The sequence below is a fragment of the Thunnus thynnus genome, chromosome 2, assembly GCF_963924715.1.
Source record: "Thunnus thynnus chromosome 2, fThuThy2.1, whole genome shotgun sequence".
Lineage (NCBI taxonomy): Eukaryota > Metazoa > Chordata > Actinopteri > Scombriformes > Scombridae > Thunnus > Thunnus thynnus.
In genome coordinates this window covers 22,148,452-22,167,508 of record NC_089518.1, presented here as the reverse complement: position 1 = coordinate 22,167,508, position 19,057 = coordinate 22,148,452, and the positions used below count along the sequence as shown (strand labels likewise).

Below are 19,057 nucleotides of genomic sequence, written 5' to 3'. Positions count from 1 at the left end.
ACTTGCCAATGTTTGAATGTAATTGCTGACCTTATACACTACAATATGAAAGATCAGTGAGGATTCATATGTACAATTAGACTTTTCTCCTCTGATTGCGTTTGCTGCGTGTGAGGTACACTGACATTAGTGAAACGTTTTTCAACACAACGTACATTTCGTATCCTGGCTGCTTTTTTTTTTGTTTACAGAGTAACAAAAAAACTTTTTTAATAGTTATTATAATGTGTTATCTGCATCCTTGATGTGTAGCCTATATTTATATTGAGTTTCTATATTTTTCATTGTGTGGACAGCTAATGAATAGCAGTGCAAATTGTGTTCAGGTGTCAGTAGTGTTGCACTTTAATGCACTGCGCTTTCTTTTTTCTCTTGGGATTTATATGTTTTTTACGGAATTTTGTGGGTATACATCTTTATCCTTTCTTGTTGCACTGCTGTGAGCTGGGAGGAACAGCATTTCCATTTTTTTAAGTATGCAAGTAAACAAGAAAATGACAATAAACTAAATGTTGAGTGCAGTGCGACCTGTCGCCTCAGGTTTATTTTGAGTTCTGTGGTGGGTGGGGCTCCGACTGACCAATCAGAAACACTTTGACACAGGAACTTCCTGCTCCGGACAGAGGAGCCTGCTGGGATGGGCTTCAGCAGTTTTTTTTGTCAGCTGGTGCCTGCGACTACGTCAACTACCTAACAAGACAACAACAAGTTAACTTGGGCCATTAATTACGAACAACCTGCTTTCAGATGGGTGCACCGAGGGCCCAGACTCCGCGGCAGCAAGCTGACAAACTTTAACCGGCAGCAGCCTCTTTGCAAGCCTCATGAGAGGGACAGTTTGGTTGTCCTAGCTTGCTGGCTAACGTTAGCTATTTGTCTGCTGAGCTAACGACTGGGGAGATGTCTTTTCGGCAGAAATACCGTCGCCCACCGGCGAGTATAAAGCAGGAGCAGGACGACGACTCTGACGCGGAGGAGACTCACCTGGGTCTGAGGAGGACGGACGGGCTGGAGTCTCAGATCATCCACAGTGGACACTTCATGGTGTCGTCGCCCCACAGCGAGCACCCCCCGAAGAAAGGCTACGACTTCGACACTGTCAACAAACAGACCTGTCAGACTTATCATTTTGGCAAAGCGAGCGCATCGCACTTCTCCATAGATGCTTCACTGACCAAACTATTTGAATGCATGACCCTCGCGTACAGGTAAGTTATAGGTTAACACACGTCACAGCCCCCCCTTCAGTCTCACTTTACCTCTTCATCGTGTTCAATGTCCATATCTATTCTATCTATATCTATATCTATATCTACATCTATCTATTCAGATCCATACTGTCAGGCATTGGACACACTGCTGTGAAATTACAGTCACGAGCCTCCTTTCCATGTAACTTCCTGCTTTATCACTTTTATGGTCTGTGTTCAGTTTAGTGTTAGTGGTGGACAAAGTACTCCTCCCCTATACTTATATAGAAGTACCAACACAATAGAGTAATAATACATCACAAGGAAAGTCCTGCATTCACAAGTATGATCAGGAAAACAAATGTACTCCCTCTACAGACAAAAGGGCCCCTGAGACTGATGTTTTATTACATGATTTGATCATAATACCTTGATAACCTTGATAATAATCAATTTATAAGCAACAATTTCCTGTTGCTGCTGGTCAAAGTGTAGCTAGTTAAAACTACTTTATCTTAAGTTTCCTCCAGTGGTTACAAACCTACGGGTTGGGCCCCCTCTAAGGGGTCACAAGATAAAGCTGAAGGGTCATGAGATGATTAATGGGAGCGGAAAGAAGAAAAAAAAAGTTCTGCTACACAAATCTTAAGAGCTGCACTGATGAGTCGACTAATCGATCAGTTGCCAACTATTTTGGTAATCGATTAATTGTTTTGGGCTATTTTTTTATGAAAAAATGTCCAAATTCTTTGAATATGTTGGTGTTGTGGACTGTTGGTCGAAAGAAAACAAGACATTGATGGACATGTTTAACCATTTTCTGACATTTTATAGGCCAAACAACTAATCATTTAATCAGGAAAATAATCAACAGATTAATCAATAGTGAAAATAATCGTTAGTTGCAGTCCCACAGGTCTTTATTCTTTTCAAATATTGGAGATATTGGAGAGGTTAAATGATTATTTAAAAGAAACCATCTGAGTAGTTTAGAGGAGAAATCACTCGCAACTCATAACGCACAACAAGGATGGAAACTTCTGGTTTAAGTCTAACAGTGTGTTGTATTTTATAAGCTTATCATATGCTGTTTAACATAGAACCATAATCTTAAAAGTAGTAATTGCCTCTTTAAAATAAATGTAGTGTAGTAAAAAGTGCAATATTTCCCCCGTGGTCTCTGTTTAGACATTAAGAGCTCTGAGGACAGGATGGCCTGATGAACTCGCATCACCTCGTCATTGCCCTTGAATACAAGCTCTTTGTTCTAATCTGGGGTGGAACAATCTCAATCGGCAATCAGAAACAACAAACCGTAATCTTTCATTGGTATCGAGCCAAAATAAACTACCAAATAAGGAGAGCTTTAGCGTGCCCCGTCGAAGCTGATGTGGTCCGTGCAAGCCTGAAAAATTAGTAGGCGGATCTGACACTGTTCTTTCTTTATGAGAAAGGAGTTAGTTTTGTGTGTTGAAAGCGCTGAGAGAACAGCTCCAGGCTTGTTCAGTAACTCCTGAATGAAACAGTCATAACATATGGATTACATAACGTTCTCGCTGAGCTGCTGTAGATCAGGTGGTACAGCAAGTCTGCCATTAATGATAGGGTGGGTGCGATTTTATCCCTAAGCAAACAAATAAATGCAGTCTACAGGTTGACAATGAATTCTTGTTCCCTGGATATCAGCTGACTTCATCTCTGAGTGAAGGTGAACAGTCTGAAAAGATATGTGGAGTGATATCTTACTTTCTCTCGCTCTCTGTAAACCAGCTGTTTTTTCATGAATCCAGATTTAATTTTGAGAGTGTTTGAAAAAGAGCTGTCATGTATTACATAATCCCATATTTACTCTGTTTATTATTAATTATTATTTCTGAGACTCTGGCTGTCTGAGCAATTATCAAATTATTGGAAATGAGATGCACGGCTATGACTGTAGATAATAATAATTACTATTTATTTATTTAGTCAAAAGAAATGACAAATAACCAGAGCTCATAGAAATCTTTTATTTATTGCTGCACAACAGCATGAACAAAATATTTAGTCTTTATGTAAAACAGAGACATTGAAACAATACAATGTTTGGATTGGATTGGATCAATGATAAATTGTTAAAAAAAAATCATAATTGGATTTGATTGATGGTGTTTCAGCACTAGACGTGGCTTAAAAATGACAAAGAACAATTATAGTTCCACATAATGTCACCACACAACATGCCACCATGTTCCTATTTGTGGTATAAATGTTTTGTGTGCTGGACTTTTTTCTACAAGCTGTACAACTCTACAGATTAAAGGGCAGGTTCACAATTTTCCAGTGTCCATATGAACAGGTTTTGCTCGCTGTAATTATTCCTCCTGTTCATACTGACTATTTGATGATGTCTTCATAATGCACTTACAATGTATGTAAGAAAATCTGCTGTCCTCGTTTTGAACAGAAATGTAGTTTGTCTGAAGCTAAGTTAAGTGATTATCTTCTACGGTTATAGACGATAACTAATTTGGATGACTGAAGCTTCGTTTTAGCTTCAAATAAACATTCAAATAGATTTTTGCATGGAAGTAGGACTGTAGACTTTGTCCTCCATCACTTACATTATAAGTGCATTATGAAAGGATCTTCTAATGGTCAATATGAACAGGAGGAATGATTACATGTGCCAACGTTCATTTCAGCACCTGGCTATTGTTTCTGGACTCACTTGAAAAATGTTGACCCTGTCCTTTAGACCATTTTAAACAATGTCATTGATAACGCGGCCATGTCCAATGAAGGATAAAAGGATTGTAATTGTCCAGACATAAACCAAAAGGCGCAAATATGCTGTTGTTGTTAACCAGATATCAAGACGCAGGCTGTAACAAAAAATGCTGGGCTCACATTCCCCGTGGCTCTCTGTTTACAGCTTAAGTGTCACTGTCACGTTGGTGCAGAGCCAGCTGCTCAGAGGATTCCCTCTAACTTTGCAAATGGCACCAACTTGGACTCATCCGGGAGACTAATTATAGACCAGGAAAGCACTACTATCAGTAACTGCTGTTGTCATTCATCCTGAATGGAGAACTGATTGTGTCTATGTGCATGTTTCCCCTATAAAACTACCTACCTACTTATTTACACAGATTTTTCTAGTCCCAAGGACATATACAGAAAGTAAGCACTCAAAATGAAAACAGGGGGGGGGGGGACAGCAAAATCCTGGAAGGACAGGAAAAAAAGACAGGACAGGAAAGACAGATTGTTAAGAAGACAGGAAGGAAGGAAAAGAGGAGAAACTGTTGAGATAACTCTTTTGGAATGTGATAAACGTGGCCCTTACCACAGCAGAGTGGGAAGAAAAATATACTTTCCCCTTGATGGTCATTATTATCTCTTCTTCTGATAAAAAATAACTATTAACTATTAACAAGGAGCTTGAATACAGTCAGTTAGACCTTAAACATCATATCTGCCTTCTTTGAGCTCACAGAGTTTCGGTCTATTGTGGGACAACGCAGCTGTCTGTTATTTCCAGTTTAACTCTTCACTCGACCGGACTCTCTATTCCTCTGATGTCGCCTTGTTTTTCACTGAATAGCGCAGGTGTGTTTTTCAATGCCGGGTTATTTGACTTGAATTTGACCTTGATGGACTTCTTCTTGTTTCGCTTGCTCGCTGTATTTCTTGACGTACCAGTGTTGATCAAGGTGACCTTTACCTCTCTTTTTCTTGAACTAAACCTGTTTTTTCAGGATAGACTTGCCTCTTCTTGTGTCAATAGACAACTCACCGATTCAGTCAGTGAAGAAAAACAAGCTTTTGCTGGGCTTAGATAGTTCATCTTTATTATTCACACTTTATGTCATTCGCGTTTATACACAATTTGTACAATTAAGTTTTGGGGATCATTGCACAGCGTCAGTATTTGTTAGTATGTCATTCAAGGTGACAAACATGTCTGTTATTAAAGCTTAGCCAAATAATTGATAATAAAACAAGAATGGTGTCATGTTACAGTGATATAGGGGAAGGTTCAAACATTTTGTAGGTCTGATCCTGTACAAACAAGGGGCTTCTTCTGCTAATAATGCAAAGAAAATCACTATGAAATGGTAAATGGGCTGCGTTTGTACAGCGCCTTTCTGGTCTTCCAACCACTCAAAGCGCTTTACATTACATGCCAACATTCACCCATTCACACACACACATTCATATACTGATAGCAGAGGCTGCAAGTTGCTAACCTGCTCATCAGGAGGAGTTTCTAATGCTCTTTCACACACACACAAACACACACACTCACACAACAATGGCACAGCCTTTTGGAGCAATTTTGGGGTTCAGTATCTTGCCGAAGGACACTTCGACATGCGGACTGGAGGAGCCGGGAGTCAAACCACCGATCTTCCGACTGGCTCCACCTCTGAGCAGTAGCCACCCCTATGGTGTTCTACTGTTGATCTGCATGTACTTGATTTGTTTCTCACTTGAAATTGTTTCACTGTTTCATTGTCTTTTCAGTGGTAAGTTGGTTTCTCCCAAATGGAAAAACTTCAAAGGGCTAAAGTTGCTATGGAGAGACAAGATCCGCCTCAACAACGCCATATGGAGAGCCTGGTATATGCAGTGTAAGAGTTCCACTCTGTCTTTTGTTATATATCCATATTCTCATAGTGAAGGCAGTGTTGATTAGTGTTTTATTTAGCGTGACTTGAATTTAACACTACTTTCAATCAAGCTACGGTGGATATGTGTCCACCTGCATCTCGCCTTATTTGGGATCCAGTGTGTCAGCAGGCAGATATTGGCACGGTGCTTGTCACCTGCTGCAGTAGTAAATGTTTGTTTACATGCCATAAGCAGTTTTGTGACAGTGACTAACGGCATCTCTCATTCATGTCACACAAACTGGGTCAAGCTTTTCATGAGCTATGAGCTGAGCTATGACCGTTCACCTAAAGCCGTTCATGTTGTTGTTGTCTGCATACATCGTATCAGAAATTGAATTTCTATTGTAGGATTCGCAAAAGAAAGAAAACAGAAGTGAAACAGAAGTCAAATGTCAGCGTTTGCTATAAGATGTTCATTAATTTTAGTTGTGTTGTAAATGTCGGTCTGATGTGTGTATTTTCAAGTGTGAATGACTTTAAGGTTGTGTTTCTATTCCTAGATGTCGAGAAAAGGGAGAATCCCGTTTGTCATTTTGTGACCCCCCTCGATGGAACTATGGACTTGGACGTCCATCGTCCTGCGGAGGTAAATATAGAAAAATACGATCATTTTGTGCATTTCCAAACAGAAACAATGACTTTTTGTTCTCTCTCTTGTTACCAAAATCCTCCCTTGGGTGATTATTTTATGTCCAGTCTCTCAGACTGACACAGTGACACAGGTCAAACACCTGTATGGACGCAGGTCAAACACTGCCTGGCTTTGGTGAACTGACGTTGCTACCACGAATGAAAATGAATTAAATGATACCAATGTTTAAATGTTGTTTAACTGACCCGCCAGTCCACACCTTTACTAGAAAAAGCTTATCAGTATGACAGCTGTTGAATATCTTAAGAAGAAAGAGAGAGAGAGAAAAGAAAGTGCACGTGTGTGGGCGATGGAGAAAGTGTGCGGATGTACAGACAGAGAGATGTAGCCGAAACTTTTATCTGGTAATTATTCAGTCAGTGCAAGTTTATCAGTTAAATGTTTGGATCTCCACTGCACACTGGAGTCTCTGCTAACAGCTTCGAGTCACGTTACATGATCGTCTGCTGTCTGAAAGGGGTATCAGATGCTTGTTCGGTCTGCGGTTCGGTGCTAATGTTCCCCTTGCCTCTTCTTTGGTGTCCTGTGTGTTTTATGGTTGACTTTGGCGTATTTCCCATCTCCTCTTCCTCTTCTTCTTCTTCTGCAGGCTGTTGCCACAGAGGGGAAATGCTGGAAAAGAAGAATTGAAATTGTCATAAGAGAATATCACAAGTGGAGGACGTACTTTAAGAAAAGGGTAGAGTATAGTGCAGTTTTTCAGAAATATATTGTAACATTTCAGTATTTGTGCAAGAAATACTGTACATTTCTTCTATGTACCTGTTTGTTTGATTATAAAACATTACTATTAAACTAATATGCTATTCAATTTTTTGTAGTTACAGAAGCACAAGGATGATGACCTCTCAAGCTTGCTTAAGGTATGCAAAGAAAAAATGCATCATGCTCCACCCACCAAAGCACTTTTAGTATCAACATTACTATCAACTTCTGATCATCAATCAGATGTCGATATAAATGGAATCAACTCATTCCAACTTTCACACTATTAACACTTTTTAACGGATTATTTTCGATCGCTTGCACCTAATTTAGGTTGTAACTTATTGACAGACACATAATAAATATTAATAAGGTGTTTTTTAAGACTAGCGCATGTGTTGTCATGTTGTTAAAGTTTTTGTTTTGCCATTATTTGAATTTAGTGTCATCCCATGTTGGCTGTACTCAACACTGCATGCTTTTTGTGTCATTAACCGGCTTGGTTGCTTGCATTTTGAACACTCAAAGGGGCCAGAGGAGCAGTTATCACTGTTTGGGGAAGTCTCTCCAGACATGCTCCGTGTCTCCTTTTATCAGGATGAAGAGATTGTTGCACGCCGCGTGCCTCGTAAGCATAATGAAACACCCGCCCCTATGGAGATGGACCCTCTCTTTGACATGGACGTTCTGATGTCTGAGTTTTCAGACACGTTGTTCTCCACGTTGGCCTCGCACCAGCCCATAGCCTGGCCCAATCCGAGGGAGATTGGTGAGAAAATAATCAGCTGTCTATTTTATGAAATTGGTAGAGACATCCTAATTAAAGTTTAGCGTTTTGCTTGATTTAATAATTATTTTTTAACTAAGCTCCTACTTTTTCTGTTGTGTCTTTCTATAAAGTATCAATCTTAATATGAACACTGCTGAAGGCTGATTTTCTGCCATATATCTGTCAAAATGCCGGCGTTTCTTCCTCCCGCCGTCCCTACCTCTGCCTCTTTACCTTCCACAGCTCACGCAGGGAACGCTGACATGATCCAACCAGGACTGATCCCCTTACAACCCAACCTAGACTTCATGGACTCCTTCGATCCACTTCAAGGTAGCAGTAAGGCACCACCCGTAGCTGCAGTAACACTGCGCACACACTAATGGTGCACACGTTACGGGAATCAAGCCCACATGTTCTAGTAACTCTGCTACAGCTGTTGGCTTGTGCCTAACACAAAAAAAGTAGTGTGGTTTATACTAACCTCTAGCTAACATAGAGACTCTTGTTTCAGACTTATTTCACAGCCTCCGTCAGCCCGTCTTCCCCTCTGTTTCCCCCACTGCATCATCTGTCACCCCTCTACCCAGCAGCAGCTCTCAGTCACAGGTAAACACCGAGCCCACGCTCAGTCTCTAACACACACCACCATGAGGAGAGTTTGTTGTTTTAAGATTTAAGACTTACGGTTTTGTTTTGTTTTTTGGTCAATTTATAAGGATTTCCGCCACACCTTCTACCATCTTTCTGTCTTAATGTAGTTACACAAAAAATGTAAAATAATAATATTACTAAACTATATTTACATAGCACCTTTCACACATGACTTGCTACTCAAACTGCTTAACATTGAAGCGATATTCTTCTCAGAATCAAACACTCAAAATATGGCTAAATATTCTGCTCCTGTTTCACGTTGTCGTCCTCTTTGAAGCTCCCCCAGAAGTAATTTATTGAGCCTTATGTGTGTCAGATTTTCTTTTGAGTCCTGGAACACAGTTTTGTCATAAAGTCCTTGTCTGACTTGTAGGTACAAATTGTTTATTTGGGAGCTTTGCCTAGGAGATATTTTGGCAGCATGTGAGCGTAATTATGGGGAGATATTTCAACTTGTAAAAGAGTATTAAAATCTGTTCTTCGTTTCACTGGAAGCCATTACAGGAACTGAAGAACAGGAGTGATGTGACCTCTTCTGTTTGCTTCAGTTGAAACTGCATCAGTATCTTCTGTATGAGTTGTAACGTTGTTGTTCTCCTTTGGATCTGTATTCCATTAAACCTCTTAAAAACTATACAGGCATATTCTTAAAAGAAATGTGATTTGTATCTGCTGAACAGAAAGACTATAAAAAGTGGAAATGCAGCTAGTTAGATAAAGATTTTTCCACAGTTCTGTCACATTAAATTAAAGACACATTAGGAATTTTCTTATGTGCAAGCTGGTTACAGTTGTGATATAAATTTTAATTAATGCCCAATTAATCCAAAGTATTCATTCATATTTGAAGGAATAGTGAATCCACTTCTCTTATTGTTATTAGTGACAAATAAATGTGTAGAGTTTCCAGCTAATATGAACATATGTAGAACTGCCTCTTCACTGTAAGAAAGAAAGGACTAAATGTGTTTGTTCCCTTTTCCTTTGTTGTTCCTCGCCAGGCCCAGTTAATGTCCTCCATGCAGCTCACAAGCAACCACATCTCCCCTCCTGGCCCCCTGCCCATCCCCACTCCCATGGCCAGTCAAACCAGTGGAACAGGTGGTGGTGGGGATGCTGCCTTTGTACAAAACTACATGCCTCTGTTTCCCGGGCACGTGGCGCCCAGTAATCAAGCAGTAGTTTCCTCAGTCTCTCAGACGTTATCCCATGATCCGCTGGCACAGTGCCTCCCAGGTCAGAGCATGGTCTCAGCAGCACCCATGGTTCCCTCACCCTTGGACAACACAGCAGCTCTGGACGAGACCGTAGCACCATCTGTGATCACACACACAGCCTCTTCCATTGTCACACCCAGCGCCGCTGCCACCACCTTCACCCACGGCTCAGAATATAACTCCATATCCACACAACCTCCACCTCCTCCGTCCCAACTCCAATCCTTAGCTCCGCTGCCTGCCACCTCTGTCCAGCACCCTCAGACGTTTGTCTTGCCTCGCCCCTTTCAGTCATCCAGTGCCAACAAAAACCGCCCCGTGCAAAGGATTGCTCCTGCTAACCCCGTCCACCCCCCCCAACTTATCCTCACAGGTCTGTTGTCTCCGATTTTTCAGATCAAAGTATTGATTCTGCATTTGTAGAAATTGTGCATTTAACCCCTTTTGATCCAGCAGTGGAGCTGTGTCGTTTTTTTACCACAAGATAGCGCTCAAGCTTTTCTTACATACAAGTCAAGTAGTCAAGCTGATTTTCTGAGATGATTAAGAAAAATTGAGTACAGACATCTGAGTCACTGTACTGTGACTGTGCTTGTACTAGTGCTGATGTATGTGGCAAACACAGAAATGAATGTCTCCTGGAAGATTTCCAGTGGAAGCGCTCTTATTGTGCTCTCAATGTTTTTATTTTTTATTTAACATAATATTTAGTTTTGTTCAGCAAGATAATGAGTTTAAAAATGTCATTAGTTGTCAGGATTTCTGAACCACAGAAACAGTTATTATACTGTTGATAAAGTGTAAAACTAATGTTAGGCTAATACTGTCTACAACAATTATTCTGTAACAATATTGTACCTACGTGTTAATAGAACAGCTTATCTTTGCAAATCTCATAACAGTCTAAAAATTGCACTTCATGATATTAAAGAATGCAATTTTTGACCTGAAATTTGTTCAAAAAGATGAACCATGTCAGAGTTCTGTTGATCACAGAGCTCATTTTCTGCATAAATGAAAACCACCGAGGAAGAAAAAGCACTGAAGATGTGGCCCATGTGTCAAAACTGATAACTCACACACGGATCATGCACATTAAACTCTGGATGCTGCCTCTCACTGTCAACTTTCACTTTTCACAGGCCCTTTCCCAGGTCATGGCAATGCTGTGATTGTTACACCAACGCCGATGAAAGCAGAGGTGGGCCCCAATACAGTGGTGCTCACTCCTCATCTTGCAGGGGTAAGTTCTCAGCTCAGTCACTGTCTTTTCTTCTTACATACTGTATATCAGTCTTTCAGCTATAGTGGGTCTTGAAATAACTGAGCTGCCAGTAGAAAATTACGCAACTACAACTTAAAGATTTCCACATAAGTTCTTTTTAGGGCTGCAACTAATGATTATTTTAACGATCTAATGACTATTAATTAAACCGTCGATTATTTTCTCATTTTATTGATTAGTTGTTTGATCGATAAAATGTCAGAAAATGGTGAAACATGTTGATCACTGTTTCGCAAAGGCCAAGATGACGTCCTCAAATGTCTTGTTTTGTCACAACCAACAGTCCACAACCCAAAGATATTTAGTAGACATTAGAATACTAAATAAACCAGAAAATATTCACATTTGAGAAGCTGGAATCAGAGAATTTGAACATTTTTTTTCTTAAAAAAATTACTCCAAATGATTGATTAGTGATTCATTTAATAGGTGACAACTAATCGATTAATTGACCCATCATTGCAGCTCTAGTTGTTTTTGCTCTGATGTGAGCAATTCATAAATAAGTAATTAAACTTCTTGTTGCAAAGCAAAGCTCAGGTGATCAATACAAGTGAAGTCAGTGGATCTTTTAACTTTTTTTTTCTTTTCTTTTCTCAGTCATCTGGATTTCATGTTGTGTCTCAGACGCAAAAGTCTCCCCAGCCGATTGTCCCCAAAGAAAAGTCTTATTCTTCCAGCCGCAAAAACCAGAAACCCTCCTCTAGTGTCGGTGAGAGTTCACTCTACCTAAATGGCATCTCATTACACCAAAACCCACCACTTGTACAAGTCTTTTTTGTTTTTCCTCTCCAGGTCACAGTCAGCCAGGATCAGGTCAAGGGTCGCCATGTGCACTAGATCAAGTTCCTAGTCCCCAGTCACTGATCAGCAGCAGCAGTACGCCTCTGGTAAAGAATGAGCAAAACCAGGTTTGTGTTTGTGTTCATATATTTTAACATCACTCATTTTTGTGAGCATATGGTCTTTTTGCACTTTATATGTAAGGCATATACACTCATCGGCGACTTTATTAGGTACACCTTGCTAGTACTGGGTTGGACCCCCTTTTGCCACCAGAACTGCTTTAATTCTTCGTGGCTTAGATTCAACAAGGTGCTGGAAAATCTCAGAGATTTTGGTCCATGTTGACATCAGAGCATCAGGCAGTTACTGCAGATTTGTGGGCTCCACATCCATGATGCCAATCTCCCGTTCCACCATATCCCAAAGGTGCTCTATTGGATTGAGATCTGGTGACTGTGGAGGCCATTTGAGTACAGTGAACTCATTGTCATGTTCAAGAAACCAGATTGAGATGATTTGAGCTTTGTGACATGGCACGTTATCCTGACAGAAGTAGCCGTTAGAAGATGGGTACACTGAGGTCATAAAGGGATGGACATGGTCAGCATCAATACTCAGGTAGGCTGTGGCATTTAAACAATGCTCAGTTTACAAAGTGTTCCAAGAACCATCTACCAGCCTGAACCATTGATACAAGGCAGGATGGATGCTTTCTTGTTATTTACGCCAAATTCTGACCCTATCATCTGAATGTTGCAGCAGAAATCGAGACTCATCAGACTAGGCAACGTTTTTCCAATCTTCTGTTGTCTAATTTTGGTGAGCCTCTATGAATTGTAGCTTCAGTTTCCTGTTTTTAGCTGACAGGAGTGGCACCCGGTGTGGTCTTCTGCTGCTGTAGCCCATCTGCTTCAAGGTTCGACATGTTGTGTGTGGCCATTCTCCTCCGACCTCTGCCATCAACAAGACATTTTCCCCCAAAGAACTGCTGCTCACTGGATATTTTCTCTTTTTCGGACCTTTCTCTGTAAACCCTAGAGATGGTTGTATGTGAAAATCCCAGTAGATCAGCAGTTTCTGAAATACTCAAACCTGCCTGTCTGGCACCAAGAACCGTGCCACATTCAAAATAACTTAAATCACCTTTCCTCCCTATTCTGATGCCTGGTTTGAACTTCAGCAGATCATTTTGACCATGTCCGCATGCCTAAATGTGCTGAGTTGCTGCAATGTGATTGACTGGTCAGATATTTGCTTTAACAAGCCGTTGAACAGGTGTACCTACTAAAGTGGCTGGTGAGTGTAGATAGAAAGCTGTAAGGAAAGGTATCATTTTGACAGACTGAATTTAATGCCTGGACAAATATATAACCCTGTTTGTAACATCAGTGGCATTTCCCCTTTTTTAACCACTCATTTGTGAATTGTGACAAACAAAACCTGTGTAATATTTCCACTGCTGTTGTGTAACAGAGCCGGAGAACAACACACATATCTGCTGAGCAGAAGAGAAGATCAAACATAAACATTGGCTTTAAAACACTCTGCAACCTGGTTCCCACACTTAAGTCCCAATCAAATGTAAGTCTGTGTCTGTGTTTCTTCATAAAACATCACTATTTTTGTCTATATTTGTTCACAGTATTTGCTGCACATGTTGTTCTAAATATTCAAATTCCCCATATGTTCAATAACTGTGTGCGTTTAGATCAGTAATGCAGTCACATTGCAGAAGACAGTAGAGCACATTGGGAAGCTCCAGCAAGAGAGGCAGCAGATGCAAGAAGAGGTCAAGAGATTGCGAGAAGAGATAGAGGAGCTCAACGCCTCCATAAAGTACGTCAACACACTGTATTTTCTGTTATCAGTCGTCTGATGCACAGACATTTAACACATTATCTCTCAACTGTTTTTGTCTTATGTCACTGCTTAATCACAGCCTGTGCCAGGAACAACTACCTGCAACAGGAGTGCCCAGCACGCGGCATCGCTTTGACCACATGCAAGAGAAGTTCAATGAATATATCAAGAGCCGCACTCTCCAGAACTGGAAGTTTTGGATTGTATCCTTCAATGCAAGAGCTCTGACTGAAAACAGCCTCTGCATTAAAACAATACAAAGGGCACTGTTGTTAAAGGTACCCGTAGAGTGACGTCAGTACACTGCACAGCAGTTTCAGATACTATTAGACCGGATTTTACAACTCTGTCATCATGGTGTCATTTTTATCTTTTGTTTGTGATGATCAAAGTAAAGAGTAGTAATATCTTGATTTGATGTGGAATGTGTCTCTGAGAGGCACTTTAAGATAAGAGTGATGCATAATAACATCCTGTGTCATTACATTTCATAGAAAGCAGAGCTTATGCCACTGAAGTATTTTTAAAATCTTCACTCTGCTCTCAGTTAAGTCAAGCTACTGTTAGTCCAGACTGTAAAAACAGACTTATTCAAACTTTATTCATTGGCCACAGTGCCTAAAGGATTTGAAGAATTAATACAAATAACTCATTTTCCACTGTGACATTTTTACCAGTCACATGGTAATTTAGAATGGGAAATTGCTTTGTTATATTATATATAGCAAGAAGACAAATACATGATCAGGCAGAATATCTCAGCATTTTTCTGTACATGGAGCAATACCAGCAATCAGCAATGTTTTAGTAGCCAGGTCAGTTAACCTTTATGTATGCAGTAAATCCTTTATCGCTAACTGCATGCAACGATATGCATGGTTATTATATGAAGGCAATGCAAAGAGACATTTATATCCAATCTTATTACTTCAACAAATTATCCTCAGTCACACTTGTATTGACAATAATTGATGTTTTTAATTACATACTTTTCAGTTCAAGCTAATCTTATAGTCTATATAGTCTTCAAGCATGAAGTGGTTAAAACAAAAGCTACAGTTATAAAGGTTAGAGTCCGAAGCTCTGCCTTTGTACCACTCTGTGTAGTGTAATTGATCCTTGACGGTCATCCACTCCAGTTCAGCATCATTATCAAGCCTCTCTTTGAGTCATTTAATGGGATGGTCTTAACTACAAGCAGAGCTGAGCTGTGCCAGACCACGCTGCAATGGCTCGATCGCCATTGTTCCCTTCCGGTGCTCAGACCCAGTAAGTAAAACACTGTTTCTCCTAGACATTCAGCACAACACACACACACATAGTGGCATACAGGTACTGAATGTCACCTACTCTGAGGCTACAACAGAAAGGACCAGTAGAAGAGGATCTTCTGCAGATAAGAGGGGACAGTCATTCAAGATTTACTTCTTCTGTTGCAAAACAACCATGACATGACAGGAAATTCAACAGTGCATCGATTTTTTTTTTTTTTTTTTCCCTAAATTAATACATGAAATGACTCCACCTTGAATCTTATGGGCAGGAACCGCGTCGATCACACTTTCCAAGCAATTTTTACCTCCCACTTATGACTCTAACAAATACACTTAGTGGATCTGATAATGTTAGGTGACGTCAAAAGATTTTAATCATTTAGTCACAGTTTTAGCAGCTCACTGGTGGGTGAGTCTCTGCTGCTGCAGAAAACTCTAAGAATTACAAACTCGTCACTCCAGTAATCAAATTATGAATTGTGAGACAGTTTTTTAAATTCCCCTGAGTCATTGTCCTCAGCATGACACACAGGGAAAACCATTCTGGAAAACCATGTAAGTTCTTTCCATTTTTAAAATTTATTTACAAACTACAAAGTTTTTCTTTCAGTTAAAGCTGTGCTTATTAATACTTTTCTACTAACATAACATCTTTTTTTCAATAACAATGAAAACGTGTAATTTGAAAGGTGTCGCTCCTATTGACAAAATCACAGGGAATGATCACAGGACTCAGTTTGTCTTTCAGCTCATTGTGTTGGTTTTAAGACCTGCAGCTTCACCGTTTGGGCTCAGTTTCTCTGCTCTCATCAACCTCGATTCCTGATGTAGCAGGCAACTATTTTAAAAGAAACAGCTCCAATAAACCGACTGTATGCTTCCTTTCCAGCAGTCAAAGTCAGACAGAAACATTTGGTGACTAGTTGGTGGACATAGTGAAGCAACAGCTAAATAGCCAGATATTTCCATCAGCAGTTGGTGGAGACCAAATCAGAGCTAAAAAGAGAGTGAATATTGGACTTACATTTGCCAGGTGGCCAGAAACATGACTTCAAAAAATTCCCATATTTGCAGGATGGCAAGTGTTTGCTGACACATTCATCATATCAGCTTGATTTTACATAAATTACTGCAGGTTTAATGCAATAAAGACAGCTTTTTGCATGTTGTTTTCTTAAAGTTTTTCAGTTTTCTTTTCATTGCATGTGAATAACGTCCAGAACTGGGCCTATCACAAACATCACAAAAAGAGCTGTGGTATGTTTTTAAACAAAATCCATGCCACTTTCACATCAGTCCCACTTCTCACCCAGTAAGCACAAATATTTGAGACGTTGTATCAAACTACAAAATCACCGACTTAAAAAACTGTGAGCCATTTACTGTGCAGGCCAACTGTGTAGCTGCTGGCTTCACACTGCTGTGCTGTACAGGCAGGTCATGGTCAATAAACTGTGCTTCACTATTTTTCAGTGGTGCTGAGTACGCTTCGTCAGCTGAGCACAACCACGTCCATTCTTAGCGACCCATCCCTGCTGCCTGAAGAAGCCATCCAGGCTGTCACGCACACAGACGTGTAGACTGGCTCGCAGAGGAGGCGAGGTGTCCTGAGGAGCCTCCACACCACGTCATCATGAACCTTCCAACAGCAATCGTCCAAATGACATATCACTACTTTACCTTATAGCCATTCAGCAAGGTCGCCAGGTCTTCCACAGATCCACGACTTCCTCCGGGATAATAAATGAGAGAAATGCAAGCTACATCTGGCTTACTTTGTATGTACAAGGGTCCTGCATTTGTTCTGTTGCACACTGATTCTTTGGGAATGATGCACACGGGGGGCCCTACCTTTGATTTTTAGAAGCATTTTATCACATTATATTTGAATGACAGCAACAACCCTTGGTGATAATCTTCGAAATACATTATTGGAAGGGGGTACTTGTTTGCTTTTTGAACAACAGTATATATTTAAATTTAACTTACTTTTATAATACAGAAAACACAACATTGTGTTGAAAAAGGGAAATATTGAGTGATTGATAATTTTGTGTCTTCTCTTAGATGTATAAAGTGTACGGACATGATGGTTTGATCATGAGGAGATGAGATGAATGTGGGATTTTTAGGACTATAGCTGGCAGTATAGTGGTCTATAAGATAAGAGCTTTATTGTATTTTCCACCCCTCATTTACTCAGGTGAATGCCAGTGAACAATAGTGGTTTCCTGGTGGCTTTCTGTCCGTGCTGAACATCCTCCTTCATACTTTGCTTGCTCTGCCCATTTCTAGTGAGTTTGACTGCAAAATGTACTAGAACGCAGTCATCTTAGATACACACATGGGTTTCTACTGGGCAAGTCGCAGCAGCATGGAGCGATATTACTTACAGCCCTCATAGGGAGCATAACTGAAAAAAGCAGTACAGATTATTCACATGTACGGTGTTACAAGATCTTAGCTGAATGCACAGTAGCTGTAGGAGTATTTTCTGTTCTTTATTGGTCACTCAGGGCTGCGCTGGTGAGCGTAATTATTTACCATTCAGCTATGAACAAATCAAGTCAGGATCCTTCTCAGCAGGAAAACATTTTGGCTGTAACATCACATAGTTTGATTTACCAATGTCTCTGTTTTTCTGCTGGAAGTTACACTAATTTATAATGTGTGGTAATGGCAGACGCAGGAGAAAACACACTGAAACAGACCAAAAGCCATATATGATTGTGTTACTGACAACATCTGTTGACGGCTTGAGAATTAGACTCTGTCAGCCTTAAGGTCGAATAAAGTGCCCTTACCGGTGATCTCTGCAGGCTGATTAGTCTGTCTTTTTCTTTAAAAAAAAAAAAAAAGATTTGTGGTTCAGCACTCCTCAGGCAGACATGGATTTTGTGACTTGTGTTTTTACTTTCTGTTCTGCAGAACAACCGAGTTTACTCTTTGACTTTTACAGTAGAAAAAGGAACCATTGATAGTTGTTATTTGATAAATGAGCAGCTTTTTGTGTGCCGTCATGTTGGTTTTTTACTTTTCTACGACATAAAAATCACTTTATCACTTAAGATTTACCTGTGCATGTAAAGCTGCTCAATTTACAGTAAGACGGGGATGGCACTTGTAGCCTATTTGCAGTGTTGACTCAAAATAGGCCAATGTGATGTGGCAAGTGTGAAGTATAGATGTCATATTCACCCAAAAGGATGTTATTGCTACTGTAAGAAAATTAAACCCCACCTCTGTATGCAGTTACGGGGATGATTTTGTGATTATGATTGTTTTTTTTCCCTTCAAACTGAGAATTGAGACATGATTTAACTTATGACATAAAGCCCTAATGTTCCACTGCAGCTTGGCATTTGTGTGGTGATTGTTTTGTTTCTTCTTCATCCAGTGATTTTAAAGTGTTTCGTCATACCAGGTTGGATTTCTAACTTGTTTGAAGTTTCTGTGAAGGCGTTTTGCTCTGGATGATTGTACAGTGTATTGTTGCAGATTGGTTCTGCCCACGTTTTCCCCCCAAATTTAGTATTGTATTTTATTTGTGTATTTGTGTTAAACAGTAAAGATATTTTCTTATGCTGCATCTGAGTGTTTTTTTCCCCCCAAAGTTCCCAAATGTCTTCATGCAACAAGCTTCAAGACGCCTTAAATGGTTGTGAAACACAATAAAAGCAACACAAATGAAAAGTGTGACTTCTTATTACTTTATTTTCAATAAATAACATTAATAATTAATATCACTTATGAGATACTGTTAATAATTGTACCTTAAAGTAATTTCCAGGATAAGTTAACCTTCTCACCCATGTAAAACTGGGTTACAGTAATGATTTGTTTTCTAATAACTTAAAGCAAATGTGTGAAATTAATAAATAGAACATAATTCGCTGAGCTGCTGGTCCAGACTCTGCAGCAGACACTTTAGATACAAATCGATTTCCATCTGCTGCTCAAAGTGGGGCAGGCTGCAGTCCTGGCTGGGTGTGGGCCCGCCGAAA

The 19,057-nt window shown here is 40.0% G+C and overlaps 1 protein-coding gene across 4 annotated transcripts; it reads left to right on the top strand.

Annotated features, from left to right (window-relative positions):
* Positions 1-617: 617 nt before the first annotated feature.
* mlxip (MLX interacting protein) lies at positions 618-18,642 on the top strand. Of its 4 annotated transcripts, none has more exons than XM_067611090.1 (17): positions 618-1,208; positions 5,700-5,806; positions 6,349-6,434; positions 7,090-7,179; positions 7,328-7,363; positions 7,803-7,974; positions 8,218-8,307; positions 8,489-8,583; positions 9,633-10,221; positions 10,991-11,091; positions 11,734-11,845; positions 11,929-12,044; positions 13,393-13,500; positions 13,628-13,755; positions 13,859-13,982; positions 14,919-15,048; positions 16,527-18,642. In XM_067611090.1, the coding sequence occupies exons 1-17, from the start codon at positions 901-903 to the stop codon at positions 16,631-16,633; spliced, it is 2,499 nt and encodes an 832-aa protein (XP_067467191.1). In that variant the 5' UTR covers positions 618-900; the 3' UTR covers positions 16,634-18,642. The 4 variants fall into 4 exon arrangements, with proteins under 4 accessions (XP_067467191.1, XP_067467176.1, XP_067467183.1 ...); XM_067611075.1 differs by having other exon boundaries at positions 7,734-7,974; XM_067611082.1 differs by having other exon boundaries at positions 7,322-7,363.
* Positions 18,643-19,057: the final 415 nt, after the last annotated feature.